General features: G+C 40.2%; 1 protein-coding gene across 1 annotated transcript; it reads right to left on the bottom strand.

The window, feature by feature from the left end:
- mmp2 (matrix metallopeptidase 2) lies at positions 1–17,052 on the bottom strand. Its single transcript, XM_037751221.1, has 13 exons — positions 16,688–17,052; positions 16,242–16,468; positions 15,063–15,211; positions 14,024–14,152; positions 13,077–13,250; positions 12,198–12,371; positions 10,294–10,467; positions 9,906–10,061; positions 9,641–9,767; positions 5,399–5,535; positions 4,640–4,799; positions 4,250–4,359; positions 1–1,171 (listed from the first exon to the last, which is right to left on the bottom strand). Exons 1-13 carry the CDS (start codon positions 16,841–16,843, stop codon positions 1,068–1,070), a joined length of 1,977 nt encoding a protein of 658 aa, XP_037607149.1. The 5' UTR covers positions 16,844–17,052; the 3' UTR covers positions 1–1,067.
- Positions 17,053–18,308: the final 1,256 nt, after the last annotated feature.

Raw genomic sequence — 18,308 nt, 5'->3', positions numbered from 1 at the left:
TTATATTGACCATCTTTATTGATGACAGTAACAAAGTGCACAAGCATTAAAAAAACAACACAAAACACAATGACTGTATTGTTAAAACCCAAGAGAGAAAAGAGAATATAAAAAAAAAGATTATTAAACAATACTACTGCGGTACTCTTGTCATGATTCCATCATGCAGCAAACCAATACAGCCTCTAGAGGCAACCTGTGCCTTTAATCTTCCTGTACCCTTAGTGAAGGGAAATGCAACACGGAGCTCCAATGACAATAATTTGGTCTCCATATTGAGCAGTTCCCTTTTATAGTCCTATACAAAGTGCTAACCAAATGAAGAATAATGTGTGCCTGCGAATACTACTTTCTAACATCCAGAGGATACTAAGTAGTCAGACATAGTTACACAGAATATAAAATGTATATATACTGTATATATATAGGACTATATGCAAAAAAGCAATCTCTAAAGCACCATTTTCGGTCAAAAACTGTGCAAATTAATTTTGTCAAATGTATTGCACAACAATGAAAAAATTAATTAAAACTGATACATTTATAAAACTGCACTTAGTACACTGGACATAGAAGTAATTCCAAGCCAACATGAATTCCTCATATGGTGTAAAAACAGCCTTTCAGAAAAAAATTTGCAACGGCAAAATCTCACAGCACAGTAAAGCACCGCGTTCGATGCAGTGTTGACATACCTGATGTCTGAGTTTTTAAAAAAAAAATTAAAAAAAATATAAAACAATAAAACGGGGGTACATATTGAAATAAATCTGCATCAGCATAACAAATAAAATGTCAACATCACACAGTAATATAGCAAAAATATCCAGTTGCCTATGTTGAGCCTGTGTAGAAGGTCCCGAGGTGCCCGTCTACACAGCTAGAGGCTGGTTATACAGGCTGGAAGGGACGTGTCTCTCACAGAAGCGGGTAGATTTGCCAGGATAACAAACTTACAACAGTGTGCACTGCGGCGACCTCAAGTTGTGTGCGATACTATGACAATGTCCTTGCGAGGCCTGATGTCATTACAGGAATTAGCCAGTTGCGAGACGTTTTGGAAATGTTCAACAACCGAGCCAGTCCTTTGTGATTTCACCCAACTTGACGATCTTCAAGCTGCTGTCTTCCAGTTTGAAATAGTGGTTGCCTTTGAAGAAGTAACTGTAATCTGTCAAAGACAAGCACAATGCACACTTCATTATTTGCTGAAATAGCTTGTGTAAAACAAGGGGGAAACTATAACCACAAAATAATCAAACTTTAATAAAAGCATACAGAGAAACAATATAATCAGTTTCAATCAAAGTGACAAGGATTAAAACATCAAATCAGTTTCTGCTGAAGCCAATTTTAAAGCGAGGGTAGGCAGAATATTTTTGGCATCATTAGGCAAAAATTCCATAATAACCCTTCAGGATTATTATGGATTATTATTTTACCCTGCATAAAATGTTTTGAGAATCATCTTGAAGTGTACTGTTTAGTCAAAATGAGAAAGTTTGCTCCGGCTGGTGGGCGATGCTTGGTATTTCCTCAATGCATTTTAAAATAGCAGCTGGGTCACAAACTTTCTCATTTTACAGCTAAACGGTACACAACACGATGTTTCTGAAAACATTTAAGGTGAGAAATAGTCATTACAGTAACAGAATATTGAATCATATTTGATCAGCACTGTCTAGTTTGACCATTTGATCGGAGTTCGCGAGTGATTGACAGCTACTCAGAGATGGCAGGCTCCAGCTCAGTTCTGATTGGTTGTTTTCCTCCGATCTGTGAAATCTTGCAGATGCCATACGGAGCACCGAAGGACACCAGAGGACACAGGCACAGATTTTTTTTTCAGATTACCTGTCTCATGCACTACTGTCAGGATATAGTTACCATTTTATCATATTTGCTCCAATTCTACCTACTGCTGCTTTAAACCTCTCTCTCTCTCTGAATCATGCTAATCAGGAAGCTTACTGTACAGAGGCGCCTCTGTAGAGGGGCACAGACTTTCTTTATATAAATATGTCTGTCCACTGTGTGGGGGAAGTGGGCTACGAGATGCTTACAGTAATGCGTGTATGTTAGGAGAGCAGTAATGGAAAAATCCATGGTCGCTTGCCATAAACAAAAATCTGCATACCACCTCTAACCTCAAGGACACATGAAAATTCATTACCATGTATTTCTTGCACTCTAGCTGCAATGCCCTAAAGCTAACATAACCCATCATGAGGTATTTACTCACAGCATGAGACACATAAAGCAACTGCTCTCCCTCTGACTGTCTTCTATCAACATCAGGCCGCAGATGACTCCCTAACTTAAGAACTACTCCCTTTGGCCCCGTTTTACTTCCTCTCTTTTCACTCAGTTCCTCGAAACTGTTCATTTCTGGCTAGATGGCGTCATTGCTTACCGGGTTGTGGTATATAAGGGGTTTTATTGACAGAGGCACAGTGCCAGACTCGCTGATAGAGCTGACTGGATTTACCTGTAATCTAACCAGACGGAATGCCAGCCTGAACACTGTAAACTAGCACACAGAGCACCAGCTCTAATCCAGATATAATCGAAGCACCACAACCACCACAAAAATCCTTTTTCCCTTAGGTCAAGACTTAAACACAGTTGTAGGCTGAGGCTGCCTTTTGCTATTTTGTCTCTATTCTTGGATTTACGACTAATAGAGTGATCCTTCACAATTCTTTTGTAGCCCTTCCGAGAGTTATTGGTACATTAGTGTAGCATTTATTTTATGTTGTTAAAGATTACTTTATGTTTGTAGTATTCATATTGTCACAAAATTATGTTGTTAGTTTTTAGCCATGCTAGCGACATAGGTCTAGGGATGGTAAAGTCTGTCCATCGGTCTGTGCACCATATGGTCCAGACTGAATTGTCTCACTAGTTCTAACTATTGGATCATGAAATGTTGCACAAATGTTCATGGTCCCCAGAGGATTAAGAATAATGACTTTGATCATCCACTGACTTTTCCTCTAGCACCACCATGAGGTTGACATTTTAGTTTTTTAGTGAAATGCCTCTACAGCTATTGGATGTGTTGCCAAGAAATTTGGCACAGATATGCATGGTGCATGAAGGATGAATCCTGATGACTTCCGTTATCCTCTGACTTTTCATCTAATGCCACCACATGGTTGACATTTGTGGTTCTGAGTGAAATGTCTCAACCACTATCAGATGGTTTGCCTTGAAATTTTGTACAGACATTCATTTCCTCATTTGGATGAACTGTAATAACTTTGTTGTTCCTCTGACATTTATTCTAGCGTCCTTAAAGGCACAGTGTGAAGGATTTGGTAGCATCTAGTGTTGTGGTTGCAGATTGCAACCGACCGAATACCCCTCCGCTCACTCCTCCCTTTCCAAGACTGCGGTAACGTGAATCACAGAGTGCAAAATTGTGGTAATGTCGTTAGCCTCGCTCAGAGGCCATCCTTACCATAATAACACTACTTTAGGAGCAACGGAAGTCAGACGACGGGTGGCGGTACTACGGTTTTGCGGCTCACATTACCACAGATTCACAAGCGTGTCAGAGAACTACGGTGGCATTCAGGTAACATAAAAATGTGAAGGCTCTCGCCAGGGCCAGTTTGGTTTGTCCATTCTAGAAACATGGTGGAGCAACATGCAGACTCCGTGAAGAGGACCCGCTCCCTATGTAGATATGAAGGGCTCATTTTAAGCTAACGAAAAGACAATGATTCTTATTTTCAGGTGATAATAAACACTAATATACACTAATGAAAACATAATTATGAATATTATATTCCATTTCAGATAATAGATCCCCCAAAATGCTACACACTGTTCCTTTAATGAGGTCAAAATTTGAATTTGTATTTGTCCAAAATTGCAAAACTAATTCCCATCATCCAGGTGCAAATTAATAATAATAATAATATATTGGATTTATATAGCGCTTTATAGTAATCTCAAAGACGCTTATTAGCAAATGATAGCATGCCACGGGTGTAGACTCTTAGTCTTGTTATAATGTAATGACTTGGCTTGAAACCAGTGCTGCTAGGAAGATATAATTGAAAATCTGATTGAAACTTGTGGTAGATTAAGTATTGTATAATTTGTAGCAAAGGACCATGCTGCAAAACCTCCATTATGGTCCTTTCAACTGGTGCCGCTTGCTTCTGTTCAAATGGTCCTTCATCAAATCATACGGAGCCTATAAATTTACAAATTAGGAGAAAATAAATATTTTTTTTACCAATGCCATTAAGACTGAAGGAAGAGTCTAAGTCATCTGGGATGCCATTCCAGGAATCAGCAATAAGTTTGGGGAAGCCAGGGTCCATTGCCTTCCTCTCTTCATCGTATCTGTACACAAAATAAAAGTGCATTTAGACAGTATAATCCTTCAACGTGTGCTTTACAATTCCCTCACACACCAGTGAGTTTTCCATAAAACAGTTAGTCATCAACACTATTCCCATGTTGTGCAAGGGCTAACAGAGCTGTTGTGGTTTACAGTGCAGCTTAGGTCACGCCAAACGCTAACTAGATCCAGACGTAGCCCAGTATTGCAACAAGAGGTGAGGACACCAACAGCACAAGCTACGGTATGTCAGACAAGGCTTTTTAGGCTGCTCCTGCTCACCTCCAGAATTTGTCCCCAGCAAACAGATAAGTCTTCCTGTTCTTCCTAAAGTTGAAGGCAGCGTCGATTTGTTGCAGGTCAGTGGGGAGGTCAAGGCTGGTGAGCCTCTTAGGATAGCCTCTCTCCAGCGCATCTGCTTTGTAGACCCACATCTCGTTGCCTGAGAGGGAAGAGTTAGTGAGGATAAAATAAAACTGAAGGCATATATTTTATTGATGGTTGGTAATTATTTGAACACAGAACGGTCTGATCAAGGTATTATCCCGTATTCCTACAAATCTATTAGCCAAATATATTACATCGTCAGTATGAGATCATCGGTTAACCATTCGGGGGAGTAAGTCTCCCCTATAACCAAACCAGTCCTGCTGTTAATGTCTTCGAAGCTGATGGATATATTATATAACTTTCATCAGTATTCAGGAAGGTTGTCATATTAGTAAAATGCAAAGAACGTATCATAAACCACTAATAACTATGGTGGAACATCTTAAGTGTCCCAAGAGTGCACACCGCACACAAGAGTGCTCAGCCAACATTCCTGCTTCTCCTAATGTTTCACTTCGTAGAAACGCCACCGTTAAGGGAATCCAAATGGTAAAAGAGTGACGACACCTCTTCATTACTCATGGAAGTCTGTTTCTCTTATCACCATAGAGGGAGGATGCATATGAACAGGGTGAACAGTTCATGTAATATGACATTGGATATTCAGAAAGGTCTAAATTTCTCCACCATTTCCTGTTTTCTCCAGCATACCTGCGAAGAACACTGTTTTTTCCTCCGCTGGGTTTTCATAGGCGGCGTCTATCTTGCCAGGCAGGTCTGGCCAGTAGGTGGCCACCAGCATAGGGCCGTTGGGCTTGCTTCTGAAGTTGACTGACCTGAACAGGAACCTGGCAGAAAGAGAGTGAGTGGGTGAGCGGTCGTACGGTAGATGAGCTGGGGATGAAATGAGAGTGGGAGTGAAAGAAGGGCAGAGGGGGATGATGAGGAGGTGGGGGAAGTGTGTGTGTGTGTGTGTGTGTGTGTGTGTGTGTGTAAGAGAAGGTTTTAGTGCAAGTGCTTCACTGGCCGAGCCAGCCACAATGGCCTGATTCATGAGCATCTGGTTCTCGTTAGGACTAAGGCTGCAGACGCCAGCGGAACAAGACCTATCTTGCCCGGATTTCCAATACACAGCTGCACAACAACAGCAGCTTCCCAAACTCTTTTCCACTGACCTATTTTTTAAAAAGAAAAAGGTCTGCCAGTTTGCAAAAATGAGTTGCAATAATGATAAAATGGAGATGAGGATGAAACGTCACTGACACACAGACATATCTACAGTTTTGTAGCCTATACATTTGTCAGGAAGAAAGAGGAGACATATTTCAATCTGAACTAACCATCTGTAAATTGCATTATTTGTGTTCTTGTGGATCAATTTGTCAAGTTCATGCGGTGTACCAACAATATCCAGAGGGCTTTCCTGTCTTTTCTTCCTGTCTCTATTTAATTAGAAACAAAAAAAATAAATAAAGGATCTGCCTGGTGGCTGGTTAAGAGGATAGACTAACAGGATATAGCCGTATAGCATATATAGAGCTGCACTTTACATTTACTGCAAGAGAAAACCATTGCTGAGACTTCAAACCTTCGAGTAGGTCATCCTGCATTTATTGTTATCAAAGTACTGTTATAATGTTACCCTGACAGAAATATCAGCAGCCATGATGTTCATTGAATTGATTTTGTATTTTTGTATATTTAAGTTTTAAATTTGTAAAGTTTAAGTAAAGTAAAGTATGTGATGTCTCGTAAATGGTCTAAAACATGCAAACACACTGTACTAAGCTAAAACTCCCATGACAAATCTAATATGTATGTCTGTAGAAAGGCCAACTGGCAGTTAAAGGGTCAGCATTTCTTCTGCAATAGCCATTCAATATATTTATATTCAGTAATATTTAGTAATCTTTAATGGTAGTGGCGGTCATTCCCGCGCTGGATTCATTCCAACCCAGTATGAGAGATTCACATGAAAAGTCATGTTGTGTGTAATGCAGTGCAATTTCATCTCATTGATAACAACCTCACCCTTCACACTTCGCTGTCTTTACATTGTCCGAGCTGTAATAAGTTACTGCTAATGCAAACGGATCATTTCCTACTGCCGCTGCTTCACATTAAAACTGTTCAACTGGCGAAACATGGGTCTTTTATTGTGAAGCAGCCACAAGAAATGCAATATGTTTGTCACATTGATTAGTACTGACTACAATCGGTCACAGTTTCTGCATTTTTTCTTTTTGTCAGGGGATTATTTTTAATTTTTGCACGGGAGTAATGAGCAAGAAGCAGCAGAAACAGTGAGCTGGTAAATGAACAGCTGCAGGTGACAGGCTGCACACCTCCAACTCTTCAGCAAGTTAACTAACTTTACAGTATTGTGCCCTGCTGTTGCGTGGAACAACGTGTGCAATATGAAATCAGATTGCGGTAGAAATTATTTTTTGATTGACATCTTTATATAGTTTGATTTACTGCACTATAAACAGAGACACCAGTTGCTCTTCTGTTGTATTTCTGACAAAGCAACTGCTCAAAGAGTGTTAATCCACACTTGCTGTACGGTAACCACTGGTGTCACCACACCAGAACTGAAATCTTCAGAATTAAAACTTAAAATATATACTGCACTTTGCAAACAGCTTCATGCTAGGATACAAGCACATGAGCATGACTTATTTGCAAAAGACAGTCAGTAGGCCGGCCCCTACTGTTTCTATGAGACACACTTTATAATTGCCTTGTCCTTAATCCTCCAGACAGACACCGTTTTATGCTGAGCTCAGGGAGTGCTATAAGTATTACTCAGTGCATCATGTCAAGATTTGTCCTACATCATAAATATGCTGAGCTAGAAGAAAAAGAAGGATCCTACTTTTACAATGGCAGAGTCAAATGAGCCCCAGAACCCAGAGGGCAATGCTTTTTCTCTGAAACTATATTGTATAAAGCTTGTAGAGCTCTACAGCTTAGAAACCTGACATGGCCTCATCAAGTCTCTGTGAAGGTCAGAACAACGGGGCTGTACTGAAACTTTACTAATCTTTCAGACTTTAGAAAGATGTATTGTACTTTACATTCCTTGAGATTACTCTGTCCTTTATTTCTCCCCTTCATATCAGCCTTATGCATCTTCACATAGCAGCTGAAATCCAGATATCAAATCAAGACTTGCTTGAAAATATCAAACAAAGCCTTGTATGGTTACACAGAAGAGCCATCAAACACGTTGAGCTGCTGAACATGGCTGAACCTGAAGTAAAATGGCCTTTCGTTGTCAAGAAAGTCTTAAATAAGTCAACTAAATGAAATATATCTGTATGCAACTTTGTAATCCTTGACATAATTCAGCTACTGAACATGGCAGACCAATGTGGTTTTCCTCACCGTCTGAAAATGATTGCTCTGGATTACGATTTATATATCTGTTGAAATTGGCACCAACTGCAAATACCCAAAGAGTGGTGTAGTCGCTTGACTCAAGCAGAACACAATAGTGTGTTACAATTAATGTCCATAGGACTGCAATGCCAAATTATGTCTGTGCTGCTCTGGCTATCACTGCAATTGTGTGGAAGGGAGTCACGGCGAGGTGTAAAGTAATTCTGTATTAAAGCAGGATTTGTGAGCAGGATTGTGGCTTGTTTCTCCTAGATTCTAACTAAAGGTCCTGAGAGAGGAAAACCAGGCGAACTGAAAGGCTACACTCTTTGGTACGGAGGTATGCTGGCCTGTTTGCTTTGGACACGTTTATGGCCATGACAGGTATACAGCTCTGTTAACCTTAAAATTGCAAGGAGTCGATGTTCTAGCACAGCTAGAAGCGTTAACACATCATAACTAAGAAGGACGCCATTTGTGTTTTCTATCCGTTCCTTTTCTACCACATTATTGCTTTTGTTCTGAGTGACTCTCAGGAGAATGTCTGTAACAAGCTTCAGCTGACCTACGGGAATTCATACTGACTCACAAAGATTGTTAATAAAAACCACAGCGCTTCATGAAACTCCTCTTCTGCACAGGGTCAGCCAGTAGACACAGTAAGCTCACAAGACTTTGCATTCACTGGCGCCGGCGGAGAGGGAGGACTGTAGACTGTGTTTATGATGACTGATGACTATTTTGGATGTCACTGCATGAGCAGAGGAATAGTTTGTTTTCCCCTCTTACTAATTGTCACATCTCGAGACAAGCATCTAAACCACAATCTTTAAGTGGCACAAGATTACAATAAGAGAAACAATAATTAACAAGAAACCTCATGTCAAACTGCTCATTGTTTGTGGGGAAATTATTATGAAATCCATCTTGTGTAGACTGCCTTATTTCACTTGCACAAGTCATAAATCCAGAAGTAGGCTACTGGGTTTTGTTTTTCGTTCTTCCCGTAGATCATAAACTGGAAATTCAACCAGACTTTGGCAGTGCTTGCAAGTTTCAAGAGAGTCAAACATAAACTTCCAATTGCATTTATGAATCAGAGAGCTAATGAAAACATTGCAGCTAGAATATTCAAACTAGAATTACTGCCTCGCAGTTGTATGCCTCTGCCATCCAGTCAAGTTGCAGTTTACATCCTTGTCTGTCCAAAATATCATCACTACATATTTTTAACCTATTAGATATTTGTATGAAATTGTCATAATTAGCGAGTTATGGCCAAAAATGTGTTTTGTGAGGTCACAGTGACCTTCACCTTTGACCACTAAATTCTAATCAGTTCATCCTTGAGTCCGAGTCGATGTTTGTGCTAAATTTGAAGAAATGCCCTCCAGGCGTTCCTGAAATACAGTATTACGTTCATGTTAATGGGACGTACAGACGGGCAACCCGAACACATGGCCATGGCTGTCGCCGGCGCGGACATTTAGTCTTCATGTAGCATACGCACACTTGCTGAAGTCCAGTTCAGGTCAAACAATATGTGGACTTCTTGTCTGATTTGATTACCTGTCCTTGAAGAAGAAGGTCTCTCCTCTGATCTGCGCTATAGCATCAAACACAACTGGTTCTTTACAGATGTCCATTGGAGTGACTGGACCCTGGGTTGGAGGCACAGGCTGGCCTGTCTGCACACCTGTTTACAAGAGATTTACCAGAATATGTCATCTTTGAGGGAGTGATCACACACACATTAATCTTCCCTGGCTTCTAATAAGAAAAATACACTTGATTTATGTCCAGGAAACTAGCCACATATGACATTTCATCTCACCGTAGAGCTCCTGGATTCCTGTGATGTCATCATTAGAAAGTCTGAAGTCTTTTGTGAATGTGTAAATGGGGGCCATCAATGCTCCGGGGTCCTGGGAGTGCTCCAAGCCAAGGGCATGACCAAACTCATGGGCGGCCACCAGGAACAAACTGTAGCCTGGAAACACACAGCATAATGAAGAAGGGCTGTCAGTTCTTAGCTACAGTCTACCAGGCGTGGTACTTCATAGAGCATGATGGTGGGACACATAAATAAGACATAATGTTTCTTGGGAGTGCCAAATGACAATTTAGACTGACAAACTAAACCTTTACCTTTATGTTCCTGTTCATTGTGAATGTGCCAGTAATACATTTACTAATGCATACACAAGAAATACTATTCATACCTTGGTCTGGACAGAAGCCCCATTTGCGGTCGTCGTCATAGCTCTTGGTGGAAGCGCACCACATCTTGCCATCACTGCGCCCAGATGAGGTACAGGCCTCGTAGGTGTCACCCAGGAAGGTGAAGGGGAAGACACAGGGGCTTCCCTCTGCGTTTCCTCCGACTGTCGACATGGCTGCGGGGAGCAACAAAAGTGCATTGTAAAAAGTGAAATATGTAGTGAACTTCATGTGCCAAAATGTTTCTTCAGAACAGTTTGTATTGTATTGTGAAGTGAGCGCAGATGATATTGAAAGCAGCATCATGAAAGCACTGGCACAACACACATGACATCAATAACTAATCCACTGGGCACAAAACCAAAAAGCACCCGCCCAAATTGATTTTCTTTCAAAGAGAGATCACTTTCAATCTGGCAAGGCTGGTTTAGTGCTGTTTTTGTACAAAAATATAAAATCATTTCTTATTCAGCACAAGCTCTTATTCGCACCTACTTTCCTAATCAATTAGCACCAGATGAAAGCTCCAGTGGTCTGTCTCCCTCCCTACTACACTACCTCAACTCGAAAACCAGTCCCACTGACAGAATGGAAAATAAGCCCTGCCACTGCACATTAAAATACTTTCACAGCTATTCAGCAGACCGCGAGCAAGACCGAAAACCCAGCTGGAGCATTCCTGTAGACCAACACACGGCAGGGCACCATATACTGCACATCAAAATATACACATCCAGTAAAACGCATTGTATGCATCTAAGCAAGTGTGTAACCCTTAACTAATATTGCAAAATTGTGTGTATATCCAAGTTGGAAACTTCCCATGGTGTGCCATGTGGTGAGTTAGCTAGCTAGCAAGTTAACTCATGGAGAAAGCTACCTTGGAAATTCGAACTGACAATGTGGGATGTGTGCAAACTTAGGGTTTAAAGTGAACAACAAATTTATAAAAAAAAAAAAATGTTTTATAATAAAGAACGAATGGAAATGGATTCATTGAAACTCCTCAATTAGCATGCTTAGTTCACTTTTAACCAGTGGGCAACTCTGGGGTCTGAAAAGTGAAGCCCATATGGAAGTGCCTTAAACCTGCATTCTTTCTAATAGCCAGCAGGGGGCAACTCCTCTGGTTGCAAAAAGAAGTCCGATTGAATAGAAGTCTTTGAGAAAATGACCCTACGTCTCACTTGATCTCTCACAGTAAACATTGTAAACCTGAGTCCTTAGTTTTAAGTCTTCTTCAGTACAGCATGATGTTCATTTAGTAAATTATGGTCCCATTTAGATTAAAATATACGATAAAGCACGGCGCTCTCACAGCATTGTCCAGTCTGGAAGTTGTCAGTGTTTTAGTCTCAGAACTTTAACCCTTTCACGGTGTGTTTTGAGTTCATGAAAGTTAATTATAATATTTTTGGTTGCCTAAAAATGTCTTAATCAGTGTTCGGTTGTATTTAGCTCCACCCTCTCGTGTCACTTCTGGTTGCAAATAACCAAGATGGTGAAAGCCAAAAACCAAGATATGAACGGCCAGAATGCTGATCTCAAGGTTTCAAACCGTAGTCTACAAACCAATGGGTGACGTCATGATGACTACGTCTACTTCCTATATATAGTCTATACTTTTAATAGAAGAAGTTCACTATTAAAAGGTGGAATTTTTCTTTTGAAATTGTGCAAAAATCCCCAAATTCCCAAGCTCAACTTCTCTTGGAAAGTTTCCGGAAATGTATTGACCCTTTGCAACCCTAAACAGGACGCATAAACAGAGGACAATGTATACACTTGTATGAACACATTTGAGTACACAACAACACATAGGGACAACACATTTTTACTTGAAGCACTAAGTAGTAGGTACTCTATTATGTGATCAGCATAACATGAAGTAGATGACACCACCTACCAGTTTCAGGGCAGAACCCGAAGCTTGTGTCCGCGTCGTAGTCCTCAGTGGTGGCACACCAGCGGTAACCGTCATCCCTGCCTTGAGTGGTGCATTCGTCATACTTCTCTCCCAAAAAGGTGAAGGGGAATTTACATGGAGCGCCCTCTGCGTTTCCACCGATGGTGAATAGTACTGTAAAACAAATACAATGACGTTTTTTTCAATGCTTACAAACAATAAACTCCAATTCCTACATGATCATTGCAAGCAACTAAGACCCTTTGACCCCTGAGTGATGATGTAAGACAAAGTTGTTCAGAGGAGGAGAAATCTGAATAAAGAAAAAAGTTGGAATGGAACTTTTTTAACATCAAAACAAAAGCTAAACAGAACAGACGGCTCCAGTACAAACAAGCCTCACTTGTGTTCTCATATAAAACAACTTGGTACATGTGTACGTTGGCACTTACTTGTAATGGGCATGTAATCATGTTAGTACCATGGACAGCAACATAACACAGATAAACAAAATGTTTAACAAAGCCCTGTGTTTCTAAAGTGGGGCACTGACTTGGAAAAGAAATATTCCATAATCCAATCCGAACTAAAAACAACACTTTCCTGGCATACTGTTCAACCTACTTTCTGTCTGTCCAAAATCAGCAGAACAGCTTGGAATACAGCAAAAAAAATGATATGAAGCACTACTTTGCCAGTATAGAAGACACTGCTTCAATTCCAGTTCAGATGCAAGTAGGGCATGACCAATGCCGCTGAGGTCAAGTGGAGCCACAAAATTACAAATCTATACAGAGGCTACAGCGAAATGTGTTAGGAGACGCCACAATGCCATATTGTTATATAAATAAAGAAAAGAGAACCACAGGACAGACTTACATTCATGGGGGCAGAAGCCATATTTGCCGTCGTCATCAAAGTTGTAAGTGGTGGAGCACCACAGGAAGCCGTCGTCACGGCCCTGAGGCGTACAGCTGTTGTACTCGGTGCCCATGAACGAGAAGGGGAATTTACAGAACTCCCCATCAGCATTGCCATACTTCACCTTCACCACTGTGGAACAGATTAAGGATCACATTGACACTTGTCCTCATTGTAAATATATATTTTCTTTTACTACAATTTTTTTTTAAATTATATTACTGTCATCCATTTCCCCAAACCAATGTTAAGGTGACACGATGTTTGATAGACTGCCTATCTAAAGCAAGCAAACTGCAATATTGTTCTGAAGTAAATAGAAGCAAATGGTAAGGAGCTCAGAAGTATGATGCACATGAATTGTAGTAAATGGGATAAAAACTTGCAAAGGCACTGATATAGTAAAAAAAAAACAGTTCATTCTAAGTGTTGTGAGACTTCTTTGCGCCATGAGACAGGGAAAATAGGTTTATAGATTACCTCTGCACAAATGATGAATTCAGACAAGACGATTCTGAATAATGGGAAATACATGAAACTATCTGGGTCAATGCGTGCAAATTCAAATGCCTGCTGCAACAGAGATTTTTTTTTTCTTCTATTCAGCTTCCAGATGGCTGAGGTTTGTCATATCCAGTGCCAGAAAGTTCAGACAAAGTTAAGAAAATCAAAACAAAGTAGTTGAATGTCAAATGTACTATCATTGTCATTTTTTTGTGTAGTACCTATAGTTTGTTTTGGATAAAAGACTGGATATGCATATGCAAAGTCCAGCTATTTGGCACCTATATTTGCATCTTTAGACATCTTGATAGAAATTATATACCATTACTGCACAAATCACAAACAGTTGTAGTGGATCTTTCGCAATATGCCTTTTTTCATAAGCAGTGTTTCCCCATTACCTTGGCCATCTCCCAGCGTCCACTGCTCATCATCATCAAAGTGGGAGTCTCCCCCAATCCCTGGCCCTGGAGCAAAGGCGTGAGCCAAGAGGCCATCTTTGCCGTCGAAGGGGTAACCATCTCCGTGCTCTGTTGATGAAATCATTCATTTTTTACACTTCAAAACAAATATCAGTAGTAATTTTCTTCATTTTAACACCTGGTACAGCTGTGCAGCTATTGGTTAGCCAGTAAGTGCCAAGAGAAATAAGTATGAAGAGGAAATACTAAAAATAACAGTTGGGAAAACAATTTCTGACAGGATGTGACATTTGTGTGTGTTTTAAAACATCAAATTATTCATAAGTTTCACAGTATCACATCTCCTTAAGTGGCTGGTTTTACTAGATTTATCGGATTCTTTCTTGACAGGGTCAGCTATGGCTAGACGGAATGATGTTATGACTCTGTGCATAAATATCAGATGGTTGTTTTAGTTGGAATCACTGGCATGACCAGTGAGGATAAGTGTTCCTAAAACATAGATTGGCAGTGCGCGCCGCGGAGTCGCTGTAATAACATGTCAACAAGGCAGTGAACTTCTGTTTGACTGCTTCCTAACTTGGGTTATGACCTAACAAGGCTGTATTTATCCTCTTGGAAGTGGATCACGTAATCATAACTTAGTTATTAAAGTGCTTAAATCTTTGAATTTGAACCTACAGTACCATTCCTGTCCCCCATTAAGGCAAGCAAGTATGTGTTACTGTTTCCCATATCACATGACAAGAGATTAGAATTAAGAGAAAGATGTGACAGTTGCAGTCAGCAGGGTTTTTTTAGGTCACCTGGGGACATTTGACTATAAATTAAAACACATTTTTGATGAAAGTTGAGTTGCAAACACACGATACGAATCCATTGAGTGGTGTCAGGGTATCTCCTGTTCATAGATACTGACTGTACTGCCAAAAAATATAGAGATAACCTGACGATAATTCAATTGTATTTTATAATTACAGTGTCTATATACGGTCTATCGTCTATATATATGGCATACCATTGCGGCCAAAATTAATCATGATGTCAGCCTCTCCGTCCATGAGGCGTTCGAATGTGAGTGGGGTGACGTCACTCCATACTTTGAAGGCTCTGAAGAAAGCATCATTTATGACCTCCTCGTCCAGGTCGGGACTGTGTCCAAGGATTCTATACGGAGTTAACAGAGAGTCAGTTTCATTCTAAAACCAGACAAACAAGGAAAATGAAGAAAAAATTCACCATAAGAACAAAGGAGTGTAATCAGGATAGTGACGGTGAATCTGTCATGTTATGGAAAAGCGTGGGGAAATATCACAAGATCAATTTCTCAAACTTCAGATCCTGGAAAAGCAGCTGAACAGCGCCAACAACAGTCTATGAATCATCTGGTTGAAAAATGGTTCCTGAAACGAACCCCGTTGTTATATGCCCTGTCTACACAGTCCTTTCTTTAAAAAAAAAAAAAACAGTCTAAGATCTCTTAGTCGCTGTTGTCTTTGGCTCGCAGTCTTCCTTACAAACACACAGGCAGACGAGCTGGAATGATCGGGGCACACAAAACCGCTGATATAAATAAACCCATTCCACATTGTTGTAAACCTCAAACAGAACGAAAACAAGAGACTTGAAACATACTGTGTAGGAATGCTGGTGTAAGCAAGACATAAGATGCAACGACTGTGTGGCTGGGGGTGGGGAGGACTGGAGGTTGAGGGGAGGACTGGAGGTTGAGGGAAGGGTGGGAGGGTGAGGACTGGAGGGTGGGAGGGGGGGGTCAGGCGGGGCCAAGCTGTGGTCCATCTCTCAAAGAAAACACACTCTGGCTTTGTATTAGTACTTCAGTGCACTCGAACACTGCTTTGGGAATTACATTCAAGCTGTGGTAGTTAACGGAGCGACTAACACATATTCCCAGTAGTATTACTCAATACTTACGGTTGGATTTATGAGAAGCAGTTGGGCGGGGTCAAAATATTTTACCTTTCTGTGATTGGCAAACATCATATATGATGTCCTGATGTGAGACATGCAATGCATCTAAAATAACTTTAGTTTTAGGCCCAGTAGTAATGGGCCACACTGCTTAAAAATTCCATGATGTCATTATTTGAGTCAGGCCCATTATAAAACACCCCCTTTGCAGGATTAATCCAATGCTTGTCCAGTTAATTGTGCAGGTAAAGTTAATCCCTCTGACCTGTAGGTGATGTCTTTCTTCTGCCACATGGGTTTCCTGTGGAAGAAGTTGTAATTGGCCACATCTGGCACGCCACAGCGGGGCTTTTTCATGATATCCACAGTTTTGGAATCAATCTCTCCGGTTTCTTGCAGGGCGAAGAACTTTTGCATTTTCTTCAGGGTGTCCTTGAGCACCATGAGGTTACATCTGTCTTGTGGGCATCCATAGAACTTATTCAGGTAGTGCTTGATGGAGAAAAACAGACACAGACATGATTGAACTCTTCTAGTTTTAAGTATTTCTATAGGAAATGATTGCAATAAATAAATAAATAAATAAATAAATAAATGAACAGCATACAAACTATTCCCCAACAGTTCAGTTCTTCTACTTCAGGAGTAAACACTGCTACTTCACAGCTGACTGACCCACTTAGACAATAGTTTTAGGAAAAACAAACTTACCAGAGCAACTTCTTTGTCTGTTCTGGGAGCAGTATCGTCTCCAGGAAACCTGATAATAGGCGAAGGGGCAGCGTATGTTGCTTGAAAGGCGATGAAGTTAACCAAAAACACTTTGAGAACAAGCCGACGACAACTTAATATCGTCGGAAGACCCATTTCTTCTAGTTTAACTATACTTTAGGTGTGGTAAAAGCTGTTCGCTCTGGGTTGCACTCCTCCAGCTTGTGTTGCTTCTGCTCCTCTGCAGGATTTTTTTTTTTTCTCCTTAACGGGACATCCTGCACCTCAGCTCTCTGGGCTCTGGGCTCTAGCAACTTTCTCAGTTCTGCTTGCTCATGCACTTTTTCCCCCCGACAAGCTTTCTGCGCAGTCTCCAGGTTGAGAAATAGGAGCAGATGGGAACAACACAGGGATGGTTTCACGATTACTCATGTGTTTGACTCCTCACTTTGTTTTTACAAACCTGGAATGACTAAAAGGGATTAAAAGGTGGCCTACAATGTCCAGAAATGACAGCTGATTGGGTCATTCTATTGCATTACCTATTAACATCTACCCCCAGGGCTGGCTCTAGGCTTTTTGGTGCCCTAGGTGGGTTCAACCCCCCCAGAACCCTCACCACCCCGTAAACTGCAACACACATCAGACAATGTTTTTAAGACAAAAATTAAGATTTTTATTTTCATTAATAACTGTATTTATTATAATATAAATAAACAATTGGTCCCTGATATTGATGGCTTAAAGTACATCTTTATTGACAAATAAGTGAGGCCAGGCAGATGAAAAAGTGTGAAAAAGAGAATTACAGGGGTGAAAAATGTACTTCTTTTATTTGTTCATTTGTTACCTCAATGCATAAAATGAGGAAGGGTGCCCACTGGCATTTTTCTTTTTTTTTCTTTTTATAATATAAATAGACAATTTGCCCCTGATATTGTCGGCTTAAAAGTGTAGTCAGTTACATTTTACACTTTTATTAACAAATAAGTGTGGCCGGGCAGATGAAACGTGTGAGAAAGAGAGTTACAGGAGTACAAATTGTCTTTCTTTCTTTCTTTTTTTTCTTTCAGAGTTGCTGCAATAACATGTCAACAAGGCAGTTCAACTTGGGTTATGACCTAACATGGCTGTGTTTATCTTCTTGGGAGTAGGAGGAATCATAACTTAGGTATTAGTGTGCTTAAATGTTTAAATTTGAACCCACAATATCCTTCCTGTCCCCCATTAAGGCAAGCAAGTATGTAAGGGTTTTTTGAGGTCACATGGGGTCATTTAGTATAAAATAAATCTATTTTTTTTATTTTTACGATTACACTTTTATTAACAAATAACAGGCAGATGAAAAAGTGTGAGAAAGAAAGTTACGGGGGTGAAAATAATATTTTGTTTTTTTCTTTCTTTCTTTATTTGTTTGTTCATTTGCTACCTCAATGAAGAAAATGAGGAAGGGCATCAATAATAATAATGTTTTTTTAAACATATTATTTATTTATTTATTTATTTATTTATTTATTTATCTTTTTATTTACTTATTTATTTATTTATTTTTAGAGGGCGACCAGTGACCCCCAGAAAGTGGCACCCAAGGTGATCACCTATATGGCCTATGCCTTAAATT

This window comes from Sebastes umbrosus, chromosome 2 (assembly GCF_015220745.1).
Source record: "Sebastes umbrosus isolate fSebUmb1 chromosome 2, fSebUmb1.pri, whole genome shotgun sequence".
Lineage (NCBI taxonomy): Eukaryota > Metazoa > Chordata > Actinopteri > Perciformes > Sebastidae > Sebastes > Sebastes umbrosus.
Note: the sequence above shows the minus strand (reverse complement) of the source record. Positions and strands in the feature narration are given on the sequence as shown.